Below are 20,077 nucleotides of genomic sequence, written 5' to 3' on the forward strand. Positions count from 1 at the left end.
AAACTAGCCAAGGTGGCACATGCATTTCACCATCACAGAAGGATTCCGTCTGAGCTGCCAGAAGGAACCAACCCTGCTGACACCCTGATTTCAGACTTCTGGTCCCCAGCAGCAAGAGACAACAAATTGCTGTTGCTTTAAGCACCAAGTTTGGATCATTTGCTACAGCAGTCCTAGGAATATTAGACACTGTGCTTGATTGAGTTACGTACTCGAGAAAAAACATATTCTTCATCTTAATCTGCAGTCCTGCAGGTGGGACCTCACCGTAAATAGGACCTCTTGACGGTGCTATTTTAGTTAAGGTGTGGCCCAGCTGAATGAGGGTGGGTCCGGTTACCTGAGGCCCGATCAAGAGGACCCGGAAGTCACAGGAGGGAGAAAGGAGAGGACATCTCCCTGCAACAGGAAAGCCCAGGGACCCCAAGGACGGCCAGCAGCCCACACCAGAAGGCTACATCTTCAGGGAGAAAGCAAGCTTTGCTGACATGTAGACTGTGGACTTTTTTAAGCCTCAAATTCATGAGCCAATAAATTCCCCTGGTTCAAGCCAAAATCAATTTGTGGTATTTGTGATAGCAGCTCAGGCAAACTAGGACAGACACTGAATATGAATGAAGAGTTTAAGAAACCAACTGGTGCTCGACTGAGTGTTCAGGGAAGGTGAGCTATCGGGATAACCATACCTGATGGATGCGTGGACGTGAGCGAGGCAAGAGGGGAAGCGTGAGGGAAGGTGGCGGGAAGGCAGGAGCCGGCGGATGGGAGGAACGGAAATGGCCAGCAAATAGGGCACTCATGTGCTCATAGTGATGGCTTCAGGGTGGGGTGGGAGCAGCAGTGAGAGAGGGAGGGCGGCAAGGACAAGGCGACTGGGTGCAGGTGACAACCCCTTACTGAGGGGGAAACAGAAGGGGCGGTTTAGGTGGGAAAGACGTTGAGTCCAGTTTCAGGGATTCTGCGTGTGAGGAGCCTGGGAGACGGCCAAGGGCAGAGACCAACCAGGAAGTCGGATTACAGAAAGCGTAGCACCCAGGAGAGCTGGAGGGGCTGGGGATCCATATCTGGGAATCTTGGCACAGGGTTGTAAAATGGAAGCGGTTGCCGAGGGAGACGGTGGATGCCGAAGAGAGCCTGCCTTGAGGACACCCGGTATTTAACGGCCCCAAATGTGGACCTGTTGGTTAGAAGTCAAGGGAAGGGAGGAAACCTAATTCAGCAGCTCTGGCTGCACTGGGGCCCTAAATTAACATTTTTAATGAGCTCCCCAACGATTCTGATACAAGTAAGCAGATTCCACTTGCATAAACTCTCATTGAGATTTGCATATAGCTTGGATCACCAGAGACCCCTATTTAATCCTGAAACGGATAAACCATAATTTAAGCCATTGCGGGAGAGCATTCAGGCTTTTGCCTTTTTTTTTTTCTGTGATAAACACTGTACATTTCCCGCCTATTCTTCTATTGGGTTGCTCTTCTTTTGCTTATTCAGATGCAAAATTTATGCAGATTTAGCCTGTTGTTTATCATAGGTATTGCAAGTATTTTTCTTCGTTTTTTGTCAGTTGAGTTTAGGGTGCTTTTAACCTTATATTAGTTTTTAACATTCATGCAGCCAAACGTATCACGCTTTCCGTTTGCAGCATGTTAGTTTTGTGGCACACTTAAAAAGGATGCCTGCCACCCAACATCTCCTGAGTCTGTAAAGAATCGAGGGCTGCACAAGCGTCCAGTGGTCCTCGGATCAGGGGTGCCCTTTGTAATTGGACAGAAGGGTCCATTCTGTGCAGGATGATGGCGGGAAAGCGTGGGTTTGCCCAGTTCTCAGGGGTAGCGCACGACCTTGTCAACAGCCGGCAGCTGTGCTGTCATTAACCACCACAAATACTTTGCCAAGATCTTCATACGTATAATTTATTCGCTCAGAATCATACTGGAACTGAAAAGGAATGTAGGTAATTGGCAAACTGCTTAGGGACATAACTGATAGTCCCCGAAGGGGATCGTTTGCCTTTGTAACTTGTCTGGTTTTCTCCAGAGCTTGAGGAAAATCGGAAAATGAACATCAAACGCCTTACACAAGTGGAGCTCCAGTAATCCCACCCCCAGGGTCTTGCCCCAAGTGACAGCTGAACCGTGGGGGAAACGCATGCGCAGATGTTTATTTCACTGCTGTGTTCGTGTGAGTAATAATCTGCAAACCATGGATCACCCCACAGGGACGGGCTAAATAGTGGGAGAGGCGGGATGGCAGGGAGGGGGAGAGCCTGGCCCCCGGGGCTGAGGGGTGTGGGATGGACGCTCCACCACCTACGAACTGTGTGACCTGAGGCCAGTTGCCTAACCTCCCTGTGCCTCGGTTTCCTCATCTGTAAACGGCCTCGCTGGCTTACTGTGGGAGTTGAGTCAATGTATATGAGGTGCTTAAACAGCACCTGGTGCAAAAATAACAATATGTATGTTTCCTATTAATACATTAATGGAACACTACACACTAAAAATTATCACATTGGAGGAAGTCTATTAACTTGCCCAGATTTTCATGATACACTGTTGGGGAAAATTAAAACAGGGTACAAATATATAAGTATAGTAATAATTCTACATCTAGTTATTGAATTGAGTGTGTGTGTGTATACATATATATATTATATATATCTTTGGATGCAGAGAAAATGTGTAGATGGATTAAAAATATGTACATGGATAAAAAGCACAATATTAATAATTTGGACAACAATATGGATGTTTCTCTTTGCTATATTTTTCTGACCTTTCTGTAATGAACACAATTGTATACCCAAAGATAAACGTCATTCCACTTCTGCAAAAAGGCAGGGCTTAATTTTTTACCCGTTGGTTCGTGTAATTTTATTAAAGAAAAATAAATCAGTTAGTAGCAGAGCTACTAGATGATCACTCATCCATCGACAACTTGCATCATTTCTTCAGTGCCATATTAAACGGTGTATTGGAAGGTAAGTTAAGTAATAGCTCCAAGCTTCCTAACAATTTAAATGAAGATTACAAAATATTTGCGACCCTAGTTTGGAAATCAAAGGGTATTTGACTTCCCATTTCCATTCTCTGTAGAACAAGAACAGGTCATTCCTTTATTGATGTGCATAAAATCCATCACATTTTCTGTTCTGCTGATGCTGTAAATTCAATACCAGTTCTCCGGCCACATCAGTTAGGAGCATGAAGTATATACCATGTACGCTCGAATGTCAACAGTGGAAGGCTCGAACGAGAACGGATGCTGCTATAGAGTAATGCCGCTTCCTTCCATGTGACAACGAAACATCCACCTCCTCCCCCTCCGATGATGTCGTCAGCACGTCGGCGCTGTGAGCAAGGTGTTAGTCTCACCACCGAGCTAGAGTGAAGACATTGGCCACATGATACACCTGCTCCATTTCTCAAAAAATTCAGAATCTTAGGCAACTGTTCTCTTGTAACTACTCTACAGTTTCTAAAAGCAGTTATTGTCCAAGGCTGGAAGAATGTAAACCTTCTCATATGAGCATGTGAATGAATGGAGGGAGGTAAACAAAAACAAAAAGTTAAAAAAGATCAGGTCTGATAGGGGAGCAGCTGGACAAGAAAATCAAAAAAGGAACTGTAATTTAAAGTTTATTCCAGCTATACTGCAGGTTATCCTGACTGTAGGGTAACATGGCACACTTCTAAGCCCATTCCCGAAATATTCTGCTGAAAAGTAACAATATATTGTTTCCTATTAATATATTAATATTATTATATTAATATAATCTATTTTATAGATCCACACAATCCCAGGCACTAAGGGGTCATCTGGGTTCGGATCACATAGCAGTGAACAAATGGATAGAAGAGATTTATAAATAATTAAAGCAGGAGACCACTGTGGTCTTAGAATACTGAGTCAGATGCTGCCATTGCTGTTAACATTTGGGTGATAAATTCTTGTTGTAAATGCAACCTCGGGGGTCGGAAGCGGTGGGCTGAGGAACAAGAAGTGTCAGAAGGAATACACCGCCTTGACATGGGCTGTCCATACGTCCCACAGCCATGGCCAGTGAAGCATGCCATCCCCAATTGGACCTGCAGAACATCGCGCTGGGGGTCACGGGCCAAATCGCTGCATTCCTAAGTAATCTGTTTCAGCACCGCAGTCCGTGCCTTTTGTCCAGTTCTGCACCATCTTGGTGGGCTCTCAAAGGTCCGGCCTAAACGCGATTATCAAGGTGACAGGGAAGGAACATGGTTTCTTCTCACACCAGTTCTGCCAGACACAGACGCCGTTTTACTAAACAGATGGGAGGTTGGACTAGGGCTTAATTTTTGCATTTGCTCTTTCTTACTGCAGCAGCGGTAGACAATCCAGGAGAGTGATGCAAAGCTCAGGCCTGAGGTTTGAACCACGGTCTGTCCAGCCATGGTGGCTTAGTCGGGTGCCAAATCCCAGGGCTTCGGGGTTATGCCAGTTTGTATGTATTATGTCCCCCAAACGCCATTATCTTTGATGTAATCTTGTGTGGGCAGATGTATCAGTGTTAATTAGATTGTAATTCTTTGAGTGTTTCCATGGAGATGCGCCCCACCCAACTGTGGGTGATGACTCCGATTGGATAGTTTCCATGGAGGCCTGGCCTCGCCCATTCAGGGTGGGTCTGAATTAAATTACTTGCGCACTATGTAAGATCAGACAGAAGGAGCAAGCTGCTACAGCCAAGAGGGACACTCTGAAGTATGCCCAGAAGCTAAGAGAGTTACTGCAGTTTGAAGACGGCTGTTGAAAGCAGACTCTTGCTCCAGAGAAGCTGAGAGAGAACAAATAGCCCAAATGCAACTAAGGGTGACACTTTTGAGGAACTGCAGCCTAGAGAGGAATGTCCTGGGAGAAAGCCATTTTGAAACCAGAACTTTGGAGCAGACACCAGCCACGTGCCTTCCCAGCTAACAGGTTTTCCGGACGCCATTGGCCATCCTCCAGTGAAGGTACCCGATTGCTGATGTGTTACCTTGGACACTTTATGGCCTTAAGACTGTAACTGTGTAACCAAATAAACCTCCTTTTATAAAAGCCTATCCATCTCTGGTGTTTTGCATTCCAGCAGCATTAGCAAACTATAACCGGGTGTTGGTTTGATCTGTGCTTTGAAGAAGGGGGAGGGGAGAAGAGCTCAAAAGCCAAGGAGGAACTGGCAGCTGTCTGGGAGGGGTGACGGGCAGGGGTAAAATAAAGGAAGGAAGCCAATCAAAACGGTTAATACATTATAATTTTAACAGAAATGACACCCTCGAGAGGAGGGTCACAGGCCAAAGGAAGGGAGGGGCGCTCAGGCGCGTGTGCCGATTGCACCTTCAGGAGAGAGGCCTGAGAGGCCGTGAGAACCAGCACCTTCCGAGTCATTGTGAATCTGCAAGGAGGCTGCCTGGGAGCCCTCACTGCTCCTTTGAACAAGAGAGCAGTAAGCAGATTCCTAGGTGACTTAATGAGGATTTGGAAGTAATGGCACCTGCAGTGAATGCTAAGACCTTAGGGAGCAAGCCAAGTCAGGGGCGGTGCAAACCTGAGACCAACCGATGAGACCTTCAGTAAGTGTGACGCAAGCTCACAGCCTCGTGGGCCTCAGTACCTGTTCACTGTTTGGGGACCCACCGTGGTAGGAGCATCAAACACACCCGAACTTGTACTGACAAGGACATTGGTGAAGGCTGCAGAATGACGTCTCTTTACAGGCACAAGTTTCCCCTGCTGGGCTGGGTCAGCCCCGTCCCCAGGCTGAGGGGCTGCAGCCTTCACGTTGTCACTGGTTTGGGAACAAGCATCTGTCCCACTCCTCTACTCAGGGTTCAGACATCTATTTTCTAGCCGAAGGCAGCTGGGGTGATTCGGTCTCGGGATATGCAAATTGGTTCCCCATTGCTAGCTGCGCCCTTCATATTTCAGTGCTCAGTAGAGGTAAACTGTGGACACCCTTGGACCTGGCAGGCCCTGGTGCAGTGGGAAATAGAATCAGGTCCTTCAAGAAGACTGTGGGGTGTAGATCCAAGCCTGGGAGTCAGGCCACCGTGTCTCAAGAGCCAGAACAATATCTATGGCAACTGGGCTGCTGCCGCAATTGCAAAGCAATCGGCTTCTGCAGAGGAATGCACCCTGGAGAAGGTCCAGCTGGGCTTCCCTTCTAGCCCTGCTCCATTTCAGCTGTCTAACCTTCGGGGAGGTTACTTAACCCCCTTGTGCCCGGTTTCTGGATCTTTTAAATAAAGGCAACTCGTTACTACAGCTCATGGGACTGTTGTGTGAGTCACAGGGATGGGTATTGCGTAGTTTGGGAGGAGTACCATAAGCCAGCTGCACCCACCACGGGGTCCTCGCACAGCAGTGGCGAGTCAGGGGCGTTAGAGGCAGGAAAAGCAAAGAACAGGCACTGCCGGCACCGGGGCCTGCCATGGAGGGCCTCCCCTAATCCAGAAGAAACTGTGTCCCCTGCTTGGGAGCACATTTCTGGTATAATTTTGGAGAGAAATGAACTACTAAAAATGAGGAAGCAACTCCTTTAGGGGCCTGGCCCCTGACTCCTAGTGAAGAAGACTCCCTTGGAGAATAGATGGCCACACCCGAGACCCCCATTCTAGAAGGGAAATCCGTGAACTCTGAATCCCACTTTGCTGACCAATCTCCAAGTCCCACACGGGGTGTAGACCACTGTACCCAACACCTCACACTCGCACGGCTGGTGACAGGACATTGGGGACAGGGCTTCTGGGACAGAGAAGGCTCAAGGGTCCCTGTGGGGGAAGCAAATCAACAGTGCAGGTTCCCTGGCACCATCCTAAGACTGTGACCCAAATAGGGCCACCGGAAGCCTCCATTTCTGATAAGCCACTTGAGGCAGCTCCGAAGCAGCTGTGTCCATGGTCCAAGCTCGAGAAGCTGCACCACAGCCAGAGCCAGCTGTCCCCAAGCCACAGCCAGAGCCGGGCACTCGGTGTGGACCACAGCTGGGCAGCAACAGTGCTGCCTGGGGTCCATGAGAAATCCGGGTCTCAAGCCCGCCCCCAGGCCCGCTGAACCGTAATCTGCAGGTTAACAAACTCCCCAGGGGAAGGGTTGGCACACTGAAGTCTGAAGTCTACTGACCCAAGGGGGTTTTCCAACAGTGTCAATAAAGCTGCGTTCTGCAGTGTGTTAGCCTCTCTAAAAAACAGGCTGCAGAAGAAGTCAGAATTCTGTATTTTTTAGCTTTTCCTGCCTAAGTGCCTGGAGAACAAATTTTCTGATGAATATTAGTAACACTTTGGGAGAATAATAACTGTTTACAAGATCCACTGTACCACACTATAAAAATGTTATAAAAATAATTACATGAAATAAGTGTGAATATTTAAAGAATTTATTACACACATGTGCTAACTGAAATTCAGGAAAACATAGTTACATTAATGCAGTGGGTATGCACTATACTTGGAATGTAAAATACAAAAACAATTTAAGCACTTCCCACATGAAACCAATTTATCTTCGTTTTTAAAACTTTTCCTTTTTTTGTTTCGGCTTTCTTTGATGCCGTAATAAAATGGAACAGAAAGAGTATGTGAAAAGAAAAATATCAGATAAAACTTCTTAAACTTTTTAATTTACCAGTCATAGCTAATATTTCCTAAACTATTTCCTGTGCCCTAGTTTCCCCCGGAGAGCAACCGCATGAATCGCATCCAGAGGCGCAGTCGCCGGGTGTCTGCGGGTGATGACGGAGTCTACGCTCCTCGGGGCAGAGCAGCACCGCCGGGCGCAGGCCGCCTCCAGGGCCTCCCCGGTCCCGCCCAACCGTGACAAGGGGAGTGGCGCGAGGGCAGGTCCCCTTGGCAAGGAAGCACAGGGGGTCTCCGCTGGGGCCCACACCTGGCAACACTCCCAGCAATTCAGAGAAGGGCGAGGCAGGCCTCTCGGTGGCGGGCGGCAGCCAGTCAGGACGGGGGGTGGTCCTCCCCGCGGATGCTTCGGTACTTAGCCATGTCTTCTGGAAAAACTTTCGAAAGTTCTTGAATCAACAGGTTCTTAAATTTCTATGAAGAAAAACACGCACTGTCAAAATATCCGCGCACCCCATCACCTGTATTAAAGACCCCACGCACCCCCACAGGGCTCTCACACACCCCTGGGCCGTCAGGGAGCACGGACACTGCAGCGCCCCCTCCCTGAAGCCGCACTCCCCGTGCTCCTCGTGCCCCTTCCGAGACCTGGTCACAAGTGAGTCTCTGCAACTTTTAAATGTGTGGGAAGGACCACATGAAAGAGGAACACACATTCAAACATAACCTCCTTCCTCCTGCTTCTAATAAAATAAAGCGCCTCTTGGAGGAAGCCAGCCAACACAGGTGGAAGTGATTTTTGCAGAGAGCACACATAACAGGAATCTTGGAATAATATTTAATTAAGCAGTTACTAACTTCGTCCACATCAAGCTCACTGTGTGCAAACAGCAGGATGAAAAGCTTTCAGAGCACCCAGAAACCCATCTACTCCAAATGCCATGACGTCTTGATCCTACCTCCTAACCTAACATCTGTTTTAGTCCAATCTTAAATGCAGTTAAATATCAACTGGCATCTCAAAACCTTTTTTCTTAAAAGCTACACTAAAAAGAAGCACTATGAATATAAACATAAAAATATACTTGCACCATTTAACAATAAATTTTCCAAGGAGATGTGCATTTCAACACTACAATAATTACTTAAAATACAATTTTTGGAAGTTTAAAAGCATGACCCACTGGGCAAATGAAGGTCACAGAGCGGCTACTTGAGACTTCAACAGAACTCAGACGTACGAAATGCTGCCGAGTAGCCACAGAAGCCAAATGCAGATGGACCCAACAGTGACTGAGCATTAGGGCCACGGGGCAATCTCCTGCCCTGTCCGAAGCACAAGCTTCTAACAGGAGTGTGGCGGAGCTGGAAACCATAAGGCTCAAGTACCAGCAATCACACAACAGAGAGAGAGAGGATTTCTGCTTGACAGTGCAACTCCTTCATCGTTACCAAGCAGAACAGTAAAGACAACCACCCCTTGCTGTTGATAAAAAGTGGAGTAACGTCACAACACGCAGCGGTAGCCTTGGTCCCGAACATGACGCTGCACTCAACCACCCCGGGCTGTGGGTGCCACGCTAACAGTCCCGTGAAACCACCTTTCCAGGGCACACTCTCCATCTTCACGTGTGAAAGCCCCTAGAGGGCCCTGGGGGACCATGCCTTGCCCCACCTGTCCCCCCACCCCACAGAGCCGAGTCAGTGACTGTCTCTGTCCCCCACACACGTCACGGGGCACATCCGGGCCAGCCCAGCACTAGAAAGACGTGTCACTGTAATCCCAGGGCTTAGCCTGCTGGCGGAGGACAAAGAGCAAACGGAGAAAAAGAAATAAAAAGGCAAATCCTGGTCAGCATTCTCAAGGAAGGCAGCGCAGACGAGGGTGGTCTCAAAGGCCTCTCTGAGGAAGTGAAGTAAGCCGAGGCCTAGAGAAGAGAAGTCAGGCATGCAGAGAGAAGAAGGAAGCATGCCAGGCAGAGGAGGCAGCCCAGGAAAACATGAGGAGAGGTACTCTGGCATATTCCAGAAAGCAGAGCCAGGCCGCTGTGGCAGGACCAGAACGAGGAAGGGGCAGGGGCGGGCAGGGATGGGCAGGGGTCCATGCTGCAGGCTGCGGGAGGGGCTGGCACCAACCCAACAGCAACAGGAAGCCATCACGGGGAGACGTCTCCCAACGAAAGGAAGAGAATCACCAAGACGAGCCAGGCTTGGGGCAGCCCAAACAAGAACAGCTGTCGTGTCATGTTCAAGAGGGACAGTTTCTAAATCTCATCAAAGCAAAGAAAAACAAACTGAGTTTGGAACTGAGACAGTTCAAAGGCATGTGGGGGTCAAAAGCTGGAGACAATCACAAGTGAAAGAACAAAATATTCAAGAATCCTCTAAACCAGAGAACCATAATCACAGTGAAAGTCTGCAACAGTCAGAAGCAGAGCATTAATATAGAGTGTGACCTTGAGATACTAAAGTCCTAAAAAACAAATTAAAACTACCTCAGTTAACCATTGACAACTAATGATCATAAAAACTAACCTGGATTTTCTAAACAGTAAGGTTAACACTCAATTACCTCCTTTATGCTACCATATAGCTCACGAATATTTAACTTTATTTATTACCAATTACACAATTTAGAAATCCCAGAGTGGGATGTTATGAAGTAGTCGATGCTCTACCACTTATGGAGAAGAGTGACAAACTCCATTAACCAGACTCTGCCTTGTGTCTTTTCTCCGTGTGGCCTGACGGCCGGCTCCAGCCTCACCTTCATCGTGTCAATCTTGCCCTTAACTTGTTCATTCTTCGCTAGAGCCCTCTCCAGACACTCTTTGGTGTAGAGCTGGGGGTTTCGGCCTTGATCTATGTATCTGGAAACATGAAATATCTCAGTTAATATTCTCCTGGGTGATACCTACTGTCAAGTTTCCTGGAAAATATGGCAAACAAAAATTAGCTCTATACAGAGGAGCTACATTGTATGGCCCTGCCTAGAGGAAACATGACCAGCGAGCCCGTGTGTTCAGATTCCCTCCATTACACGAGCACAGAGAATGCAATCTCGTATCCTTCCAATAACACAGGTAACTCATGAAATCCAGTAATGATCACGTAAAACCCAAGCAGCCAGCACAAGCCATCCCGCCCCAAACTGGCCTAACATTTGCAACAACGCTTTCATGGCTATTACTTTTTTGATCCTCAGAACAAGTCTTTAAGTTAAAGCAGCTTTCCTTGACAAAAAAGGAAATGAAATGTGATCCAGAGGCCCTGGCCTGGGTAATTACGGAGAGCCCACAAGGACACAGCCCCACCCCTGGTCCAAACCTTTTGCGGAGGAGCATCTGTAGTTGGGAAGGGGGTGTGGTTTAAACCAGAACAGCCCCCGGCCCCTGGCTGCTACCAGATTACTTAGACTACTCCACTGCTTAAAAAAAGTAAGGGGCTTGAAAAATCACTCCATTAAACACATGTAAGTGACTTTGATGTAATAGAGACTCTCTCCAACTGCTTCTAAACTGTTCTTTGGCATTTTCAACTCCTCCCCAAAATGCCTTCAGTACACAGATAGCACTGAGCATATCTGCCCGTTACCAGGGGTAGGTCACCCGGTTTCTGTGCCCTGGAAGACTTCCGTGCCCACTCAGCTCACGTGAATTATTCATTAAAAGAAACAAAAAACATCACCACTGCACGAAATCCAGTTCTTTTTCTTTTTCTTTTTTACAATGTGGCAGAAAAATAAGTATGTTCAAGGAATTCTAGTGATTCACATTAGCGGTTGTACTGCAGAAAGCAAGAGAAGGCTCCAGCCGTTCCAAGCCAGCACCTGAGCCAAGAGGTGCGTGGCCACAGGAAAACAGCTCTGGTCAAGGAAGGAAGTGCTGGGGTTTTTAGTCCGTGCTCTCCGCCAACTGGCTAAACAACCTACTACTGTTACTTATCTGTCCTTTCACCTGGGAAGTCTGTGTGCTGGACCCTCAGTCAAACAAACCCAACAGTTCATGTCCTGAGGGCATTCTCTGGCCAGAACTTCCATTGGTGCACGTGACTCCCCCATGGGACACAGCGGCCAGCTTTCCCAAGATTACCTGCCCTAAGAACATGTTTTTCTCAGCAGAGCAGACATTATCATCTCCCAGAACTAGCACTCCATGGACAGTTTGAGACACCTCAGACCAGACTACTTTCCAGGCTGTTTCTGGCGGTAGTTTTTTTTGTTTTTGTTTTTAATTTATAATATAGCCCACTTAAGACATGTCTTTTACCTCTAAAGGAAAAAAAGGAAGCCATGTAGCTGTTCTTCTGCGTAAAGAGGACTTGCAAGCCTACGGTGCTTTTCACGTATTTAATTTACATGTAACATTTTTTTGGAAAAATACTAAACTAGGTAGTTTTGCTTTGTTTTTGAGATTTTTAAACCCCATTAGAATGTAAGCTCCCCAAGGGCAGGGATTCTGCCTCTTTTCTTCCCTGAGGTATCTCCAGCACCAAGGCTATGCCTACCACATCGCAGGCCCTTAAACACCTGTGGCTGAAGGGGTCATTACACCACAACCCAGTGAGAATGACACCCAAGAAGAACATCAGATACTTACTCAAAAACTTCTAAAGGTACAGTAATATCATGCAGCTGCTGTCTGCATTTATCAATATCTTGTAAGCCAGTAACAATAAAATTCCTGGGCAAAAGGCAAAAGTGGGGGCAGATGGTTAATTCAGATGACAGCACAGGCACCCCGGAGCCACCTGGCCACCCGGCCACCCGTCCATCCACACAAGCGCCTCACACCCGCAGGGTTACACGTGGCTTCTTTCCTTAGAATCCTCCTTTGGAATTATAGAATACCCTCAAATATTTGTTGATTTTTCTTCCCAACTAGAAACTGCCAATATTAGAGGTGGGGAGGAGGGTACCAACCCTTCAGGAATATGATAAAAAACATCAACTCTCTCTCAAAAACACAGAGGTGATTCTGTGTGTGGTTCAGTGAACTGTGGAGTGCAGCTGCAAGAACCCATGTTCAGGTCTGGGGTAAACAGAGCCCTCCATGCCTGGTTTAATTTCAGCTCTGCTTCAGTGCCTTCCCAGATCACCCGGGTGGCTGAGGCTCCTGGCTGATCCCAGCGTAGGGGGTGTGTGACCCAGCTGCAGTACTGAAGTTCCCGGGGTGCAATTATTTGTAGGTCTGTATTCTCCTGTCAAGTTGCGAGCCCCTCTCCAAAGCACTGTGTGTGCATCTGCCTTTTCTCAATCCCACGGTCTAAGCCTGGCTCTGGGGACAGGGACTGAATTCCCCAGAGCGGTTCAAGGAAGGAACGCTGGGATGGAATCGCCCCAGAGTGCAAGGAGGCTGAGAATATCAAGCATCGCTCCCTCTGACCAGGCTCTAGAAACGTTAGCTGTACGCCTGGCCGAGGTTAGGTCTCCAAACGAGTCCTCAAGAGAAGGTCCAAAGAGACAAAATGAAAAGGAGGCGGGGCAGCAACGGGCGGCAGCCCCGAACCCGGCCCTCCGAGCACACTCGGGAGTGGGGGGACCTCGAAGGGCGGACTCGGGGCCCAGACCCGGAGGGAAGGAGGTGTAGGCCTGCGGCGGGGCTCCCGGACCCGGCCCCCGCGAGCGGACCTGCCCGGACCCGGGGGAGCGCCCGGCCGCCCGGGCCGCCACTCACAGCTTCTGGTTGAGCCCGGCCTGGCTGCTGGGCTGGAAGTCGCTGACGATGATGCCGAGCTGCCGAATGTTCTCCACGAACTTCTCCAGGTGCTCCTCCAGGTGGTCAAACTTCTCCGCCATCGCCGCAGCCCGGCCACCCCCGCCTCCGCCGCGCCACAAACAGCACCGCCACGGGCGTGGCCTCGCACCCGCTTCCTGCTTCCGCCCGGGCCGGCGCTACTTCCGTTTCCTCCGTCGGGGGCGGGGCCTCGGCGCACAGAGGAACGGGCCAGCCGGGGGCGGGGCCTGGAGGCGGAGGCGGACAGAAGAGAGTCGGTGAAGTGAAGCCAGGGTCTGGGGAAGGGGTGGGGTCAGCATGGAGGGGCGGGACCTGCGGAAGGGGCGAGGTCAGCATGCTGGGACAGGGCGGAGCTGGGGCGAGGTCAGCATGGTGGGTGGGGCTTGGGGCAGGGGCGGGTCTGCGTGGTGGAGCTAGGGCTGGGTCGGGGTCAGCATGGTGGGACGGAGCAAGGCATGGGCGGGGTCGGCATGGTGGGGCAGGGTAAGGCAGGGGCGGGGTCAGAAGGGTGGAACGGGTCTAGGACAGGGGTGGGGTCTCCATTGGTGCGCCGGAGTCTGCTTAGTGGATAGAGCCTGGGGCAGGGGCAGGTCAGTATGGTGGGGCGGGGCCTGGGACAGGGGTAAGGCTGCATGCTGGGGTGGGGCCTGGGGAAGGGGCGGGGCCAGCATGTTGGGCCTGGAGCAGGGGCGGGGTCAGCATGGTGGGGCGGGGCCTGGGGCAGATCAGCATGGGGGCGGGACCTGGGGCAGGTCAGCATGGGGGCGGGGCCTGGGGCAGAGACGGAGCTGCATGGTGGGGCTGGGCCTGGGGCAGGGGCGGGGCTGCATGGTGGGGTGGGGTCAGCATGGTGGGCGGGGTCTAGGGCAGGGCGGGGCTGCATGTGAGGTGGGACGGGGCCTGGGGCAGTTCATCATTGTGGGGCGGGGCCTGGGACAGGGGTAAGGCTGCATGCTGGGGTGGGGCCTGGGGAAGGGGCGGGGCCAGCATGTTGGGCCTGGAGCAGGGGCGGGGTCAGCATGGTGGGGCGGGGCCTGGGGCAGGTCAGCATGGGGGCGGGGCCTGGGGCAGAGACGGAGCTGCATGGTGGGGCTGGGCCTGGGGCAGGGGCGGGGCTGCATGGTGGGGTGGGGTCAGCATGGTGGGCGGGGTCTAGGGCAGGGCGGGGCTGCATGTGAGGTGGGACGGGGCCTGGGGCAGTTCATCATTGTGGGGCGGGGCCTGGGGAGGGGCGGGGCTGCGTGGTGGGGCGGGGCCTGGGGCAGGGGCGGGGCTGCATGGTGGGGTGGGGTCTGCATGTGAGGTGGAGCGGGGCCTGGGGGCAGTTCAACGTGGTGGGGCGGGGCCTGGGGCAGGGGCGGGGCTGCAAGGTAGGTGGGGCCAGGGGAGGGGAGGGGCGTGGGCAGGGGGCGTGGCTGTGTGGTGAGGTGGGCGGGGTCTGGGGCAGGTCAGCATGGTGGGGCGGGGCCTGGGACAGGGGCAGGTCAGCATGGTGGGACAGAGCCGGGTCAGGGGCGGGGCTGCATGGTGGGGCGGGGGCCTGGGCAGGGGCGGGGCTGCATGGTGAGGTGGGGCGGGGCTGGGCGTACACCTGCTCTCGGCCCCACCCCCCTAGCGCCCCTCGCGGCGGGGGTGATCCGACCCTCGGGTTTTGGTCCTGACCCCCAGGCGCCCGCAGGGCAGCCTAGAGCGAGCGGCCACGGCCTGCACGACCCGCTCTGCAAACAGGCCCTGCGCCTGGGCCGGTTCCCGACCTCTGGGCCTCGCTTCTGGTCTCGGACCTGAGGCTGGACGAGCAACGCCGGGAAGGGAAGACCGTGGGTTTCCCTCCACCGTGAAGAATGACTATGCGTTTTTTTCTGAATATGCAAATTACAAGTACTCGTAAATAATTAAAACCGTCAGAAAAAACACAATGAAGAAAGGGGAAAAGTCACTGGAGATCGCGCCCCCCGGCGTGGCCGTGTGCGCACGAGTACAGACGCCGCGGGCGCCGCTTCCCCGTCCCCCGCACCCGGACCCCGCCGCCCCTGGCGGGCGCGCCTCCGCCCCGACCCGACGGGCTTCACCCGGCAGTAAAACCTCTGCCACTGCCACTTCCCCCAGAGCTGCGTCTGTGCCGGGAGGAGTTGAAGACTCCGTAAAACGCAGCATCTGCAAACGACACCCACTTGGGTGAAAATCTTCAAGTTTGCGTGAAGAACCCGGAGAGGCATCTCCCTGCCCCTCAGTGGGGGTCAGCGTGGACCCCCTTCTTCCCTTGTGTGCAATCAGCCACCACGTCCTCCAGCCCTTGCCTCTGCCAGTGTCCCATTGGGCGCCTCCTTCCCTGACTCCTGCCACCGTCCAGATCAGGCCACCGACCCGAAGAAAACAGCCCCCTGTGAGGCTCCCTGCCTCCAAGGAGTAACCGCTCCTATTTACCAACGCTTTTAGTAAGCTGCTGTTCATTTCTCTTTCTAAAATGCGGTTCCCATCAAATCACTCTTATGCTTATGAAACTTTGCGTTATCTCCCCCAGAAGCCTGTTTTGATTCTGCAAGCCACAGAGATTTCTTCTTCTACTGAATACCCTTCTATTCATTGTCCAGACTTTTCATTTCCCAGGCAAAATGAGGGAGGTCCTTTTCCAGATGACCTCCAAAGCCCCTTCCAACCATGACTGAAAACAGAAACAGGAACAGTCCAAGTGATTTCTCAAACTTACTTCCTCAGTGGACCCAGTCAGTGTAGCAGCCTGAGCTCACACGGGCCGCCTCTCTTCCCACTCTGAATACACAGATATGATGGATAAAATAACCACGCCCACCTTGGAATTAACGGCAGTTAACTTCAGGGAGATTTTAAAACATGGTAGAAATAAAATATTAGACAAAAAAATATGGATGGTGGTTGTGGGGAAAGGATTTGGGATCATAGCCTTCTCAGAGGAAAGATAGAGATGGATTTTGTTGGAATTCAGACTCTGTTAAGTATTTATTTTTTTAAATTTAAAGGTATCCTTTTACTAGAATATATAATTTCCAAACTAGTAAAGAAGGGAAAGGGAAAAAGGAAAGGGGGGTTAGGCAAGCAGAAGGAAAGTTATTAGAGCAATATTAATACCAGATACTAGGTATAATAGAATTCAGATAAAATTAATAGAACTTTAAAATGTTTTAAATAATACAGGAATAATCCACCAAGAAGATATGCTAATATGAACCTATATGTAACTAACAACATAGTCTTCTGATAGCTATTACAAAAATTGACAAGTTACGAAAAGAAATTAACAATCCATAATAGTAGCAGGAGATTTCGACTACTTCTATCAAAAAAACAATAAATCAGGTGGACCAAACAAATATTAAGGATACTGAAGAGTTGAACTATATGGTTAATTTGTTTATCTGAGAGAAATAATGAGCACTGAAGAACACATTATTTCCAAACACTTACGGGGTATTTACAAAAATTTAGCCATGCACTAGATCACAAAGTAAGTCTCAACAAACTCCAAAGATTATCACATAGACCAGATTTTCTTTTCTTTTTTTTTTTCTTTTGAAAACAAAACAAAAAGAAAATTATTTCATTTTCCAGGAACAAATCATCGTTACTGTGAGCTACATATCCATATTATATGCCAGTTTCTTTATGATCAATGTAATATTTTCACCTTATTTAAAAACTGGAATTATATTACCTAATAGTGACGGAATGAATCTTGACATATTCTGTAATTACTGGTCCTTAATCCAAATATTTCTGGAAAAAAAAAAAAAAAACTACTTTGAAATGCCTACTATGGTGACCTGCTGAAAGTCCAAAATGTCTAAGCTGCCTACTTTGACAAAAGAATAAAAATTAACCCTTAAAATATTATTCATGAGAAAATCCCATAATTTGGGAGTTTGAATTGCTGGAACAGATTTTCTGATCTCAATACAATTACAGTGGAAATGAAGTTATTTGCCTCTTACGTACACACACACATACTCAAAAACCAAAACACACACTTTTTAATAGCACATTATGTGCCCCATTTCACAGACAAAGGCACCCCACATTGGTTGATAAATTATAAGGTCACTCTTGTTAAAGGGGAAATAATAATGGAAATTGTAAAATATTTGGAACTAAATGGCAAGCACTCAAACTTCTGCTTAGCTTCTAAAGGGAGAGTTATAGGGGAAAGAGCCTGAAAATAATCTAGGGTTTCTATTCAAAAAGTAGTAGAGGGAAGTGGGGAAGGGGAGATATTACTAATAATGAATGAGGGGACCTAATTTAGTTATGGTAGAAATTTTACGCTCATAATTCCGAGAGCTTGAAGGATTTGGAAAATTTCCTAAGATGTTACCAAAAATTACCCTAAGAAAAATAGGAAATTTGCATAGATCCTAACTTTTAATAAACTAACACTGTAGAAAAAATTCTCTTTACAAAGGGAGGGAAAAGATCTCAAGCCCCCACAGCTTTCTATACTTTCATTTTTTTAAATCAAACCTTAAAGAACAAATAATTTCTAATTTACTCAGACATTTTCAGAGACCAGATAAGAAACACAAGGCAGATCTTTGAAAAGACAGCATAACTTTGATATGAAATCCAGTCAAAAAGGACAGTACAAAGATAAGGAAAATATAAGACAGTCTTCATTCTCAAAGCAGATTCAAAAGTCCTAAGTAAAATATCAGCAAGTTGAACCAATTATCATGTGTCAATTATCTATCACTACTTAACAAACCTCCCCCAACTCAGTGGCTTAAAGCACCCCCAGTCCTCTATTTTGCTCACAAACCTGCAGTGTGGGTTGCAGCTTGGCTCTGCTCCATGCAGCATCCACTGGGGCTCTGACCAGGGCTGGGCATGGCTGGCATGTTGGACCTGGCGACGGCCGGGAGCTCGGGGGGAATACAGGCTGCAGGCTCCTTCCTCTCAGGGTGGGTCTCTCCATGCCTCGTGGTGGCTGGGTTCCAAGAGCGCATATCTTGAGAGAAGCAGGTGGAAGCTGTGCGCCCCTTATGACCCCGCCGCCGAAGTCTGCCAGGGTCACTTCTGCTGAGGTCACAGCACATTCAGATGCCACGTGTGTGGGGGAGACATAAACTCCACCTGTCAAGAGAAGTAGTAGCAGCCACACTGTAAGAAGAACATGTGAGATGAGAGATCTCACTGAAGGCATTTTTGGAAAACAATTTGTCCCAGATCACATTAAAAAAAAAACAACTTTAACCCATCGAGCTTTTCCTAGGGCATGAATGAATAAATAGCATAACATTCATTAATATAAGTCAATCCATTAAAGGAGAAAAACATCTCAGGTAGATTTGGAAAAAAAAAAAGGCATTTGATATAATTCAACCTAGTTCATGATTTTTTAAAAAAGCAGAAATCTCTAAGAAAATCAAGAACCTGACAAAGCATATCTTCTAAAACCTAATGAAAGGCCTCAGACTTAATGAGAAATATTTCCTTAAAGTCGTGAGCATGGAAAGAATCTTCATTGTCACTTCTACAATTCAACAATGCCCTGGAGGAACTGGCCAGTGGAGAGACAATGAAGGAACATGTAGCTGTTAGTCACATCCTCCCCACTGCCTTTTAAAACAGTGAACCTGATGTGCCTCCCATACTGCTGTTTAACTTCCCTGGTATTTTATGCCTTAGCTTCCCAGCTCTATTTTAAGCACTTTAAGGACAGGAATGTCATCTTAAATAGCCCCTCGAGTCCCAAATATTTGCTAACTAGCTCCATAAGCATTTGTTGGTTATTTGAAGGACACGGAGGAAGGAGAGAAAGGAATTAGCAGAAACAAACCAAACGTTGCCTGGTGTTACCCTACGGGTGTAACCACTGCTCCACCCAGCATGTTATCCTTTTCTGAGAGGTAGTGCTTGGCACCTGCTTGTTTTCCAAAGTATTCAGAGAAATGGGCCTTTTCTCAGTTTCTCCTGAGACCATCACATCCCCTGCCTCTCTGGTGATTTTTCCAGAATTTAGCAAATTGTTTCTGCTGCCTCCTGAAACTGAGAGAGAATAATCTAAGAACAACTTTGGCCAAAGGAAAAGGCCCATGGAGAAGCTTTGCCCTGCCCCTTCCCCTCTGCCTGCTTTGCCCAGCCTGGTTGTGATCACCTAGTGTTTATCACCATCCTCTTCCTCTCCTGTTCCGGAATATGTGTTCCCTGCACGGCGACCACAGGAGAGCCAGGTCAGAAGGAGTGCAAGTGTGGGACGGGTTCCGATGTAGTTGGTGCACTTGTGTGCTCTTTAATCAATAGCTCCCAGTTTCGTTTCCATGAACTTTCTCCATTCCCTGTCCTCCTATTGACATTGGTTAAGTGCGAGAACAGAAATGTGAGGTCTGACTTCTAAAAGCATCCCAAATGGTGTCACTGAGGTTCACTGAGTACCCAGGACTTAAAAAACATTTCTAAATCACTTATCTCCCAGTGGTCCAAAATTATTGCTCTATTGACTACCGTTCTCTACTGAAATTAAAAGCATTTCAAACCCCTTTAAACCTAAGTTGAAATTCTCCCTTTCACATCTGAAATGGCTAAGTAGTCACAGCTTTACCTTTATTTGGCATCCTGAATACTGATCATTTGTTTGTAGAAAATCTTTTAAAACTTAAACATGCAGGCTTTAAATGTAAATGAAATTAGACAAAGGCTGGAAAATCCCAGCAAGTCCGAAGGCCCACCTGCCAGGCCACTGTGGGCTGAAAACCTGCAGAACTTTCTGGAGGAGACTTCCTGGCCTTG

The 20,077-nt window shown here is 48.8% G+C and overlaps 1 protein-coding gene across 1 annotated transcript; it reads right to left on the bottom strand.

Moving 5' to 3' along the window:
- Positions 1 to 7,374: 7,374 nt before the first annotated feature.
- MED10 (mediator complex subunit 10) lies at positions 7,375 to 13,489 on the bottom strand. The gene is made up of 4 exons (XM_037799391.1): positions 13,262 to 13,489; positions 12,185 to 12,268; positions 10,354 to 10,456; positions 7,375 to 8,060 (listed from the first exon to the last, which is right to left on the bottom strand). The coding sequence occupies exons 1-4, from the start codon at positions 13,381 to 13,383 to the stop codon at positions 7,962 to 7,964; spliced, it is 408 nt and encodes a 135-aa protein (XP_037655319.1). The 5' UTR covers positions 13,384 to 13,489; the 3' UTR covers positions 7,375 to 7,961.
- Positions 13,490 to 20,077: the final 6,588 nt, after the last annotated feature.

Source organism: Choloepus didactylus, chromosome 11, assembly GCF_015220235.1.
Source record: "Choloepus didactylus isolate mChoDid1 chromosome 11, mChoDid1.pri, whole genome shotgun sequence".
Classification (NCBI taxonomy): Eukaryota; Metazoa; Chordata; class Mammalia; order Pilosa; family Megalonychidae; genus Choloepus; species Choloepus didactylus.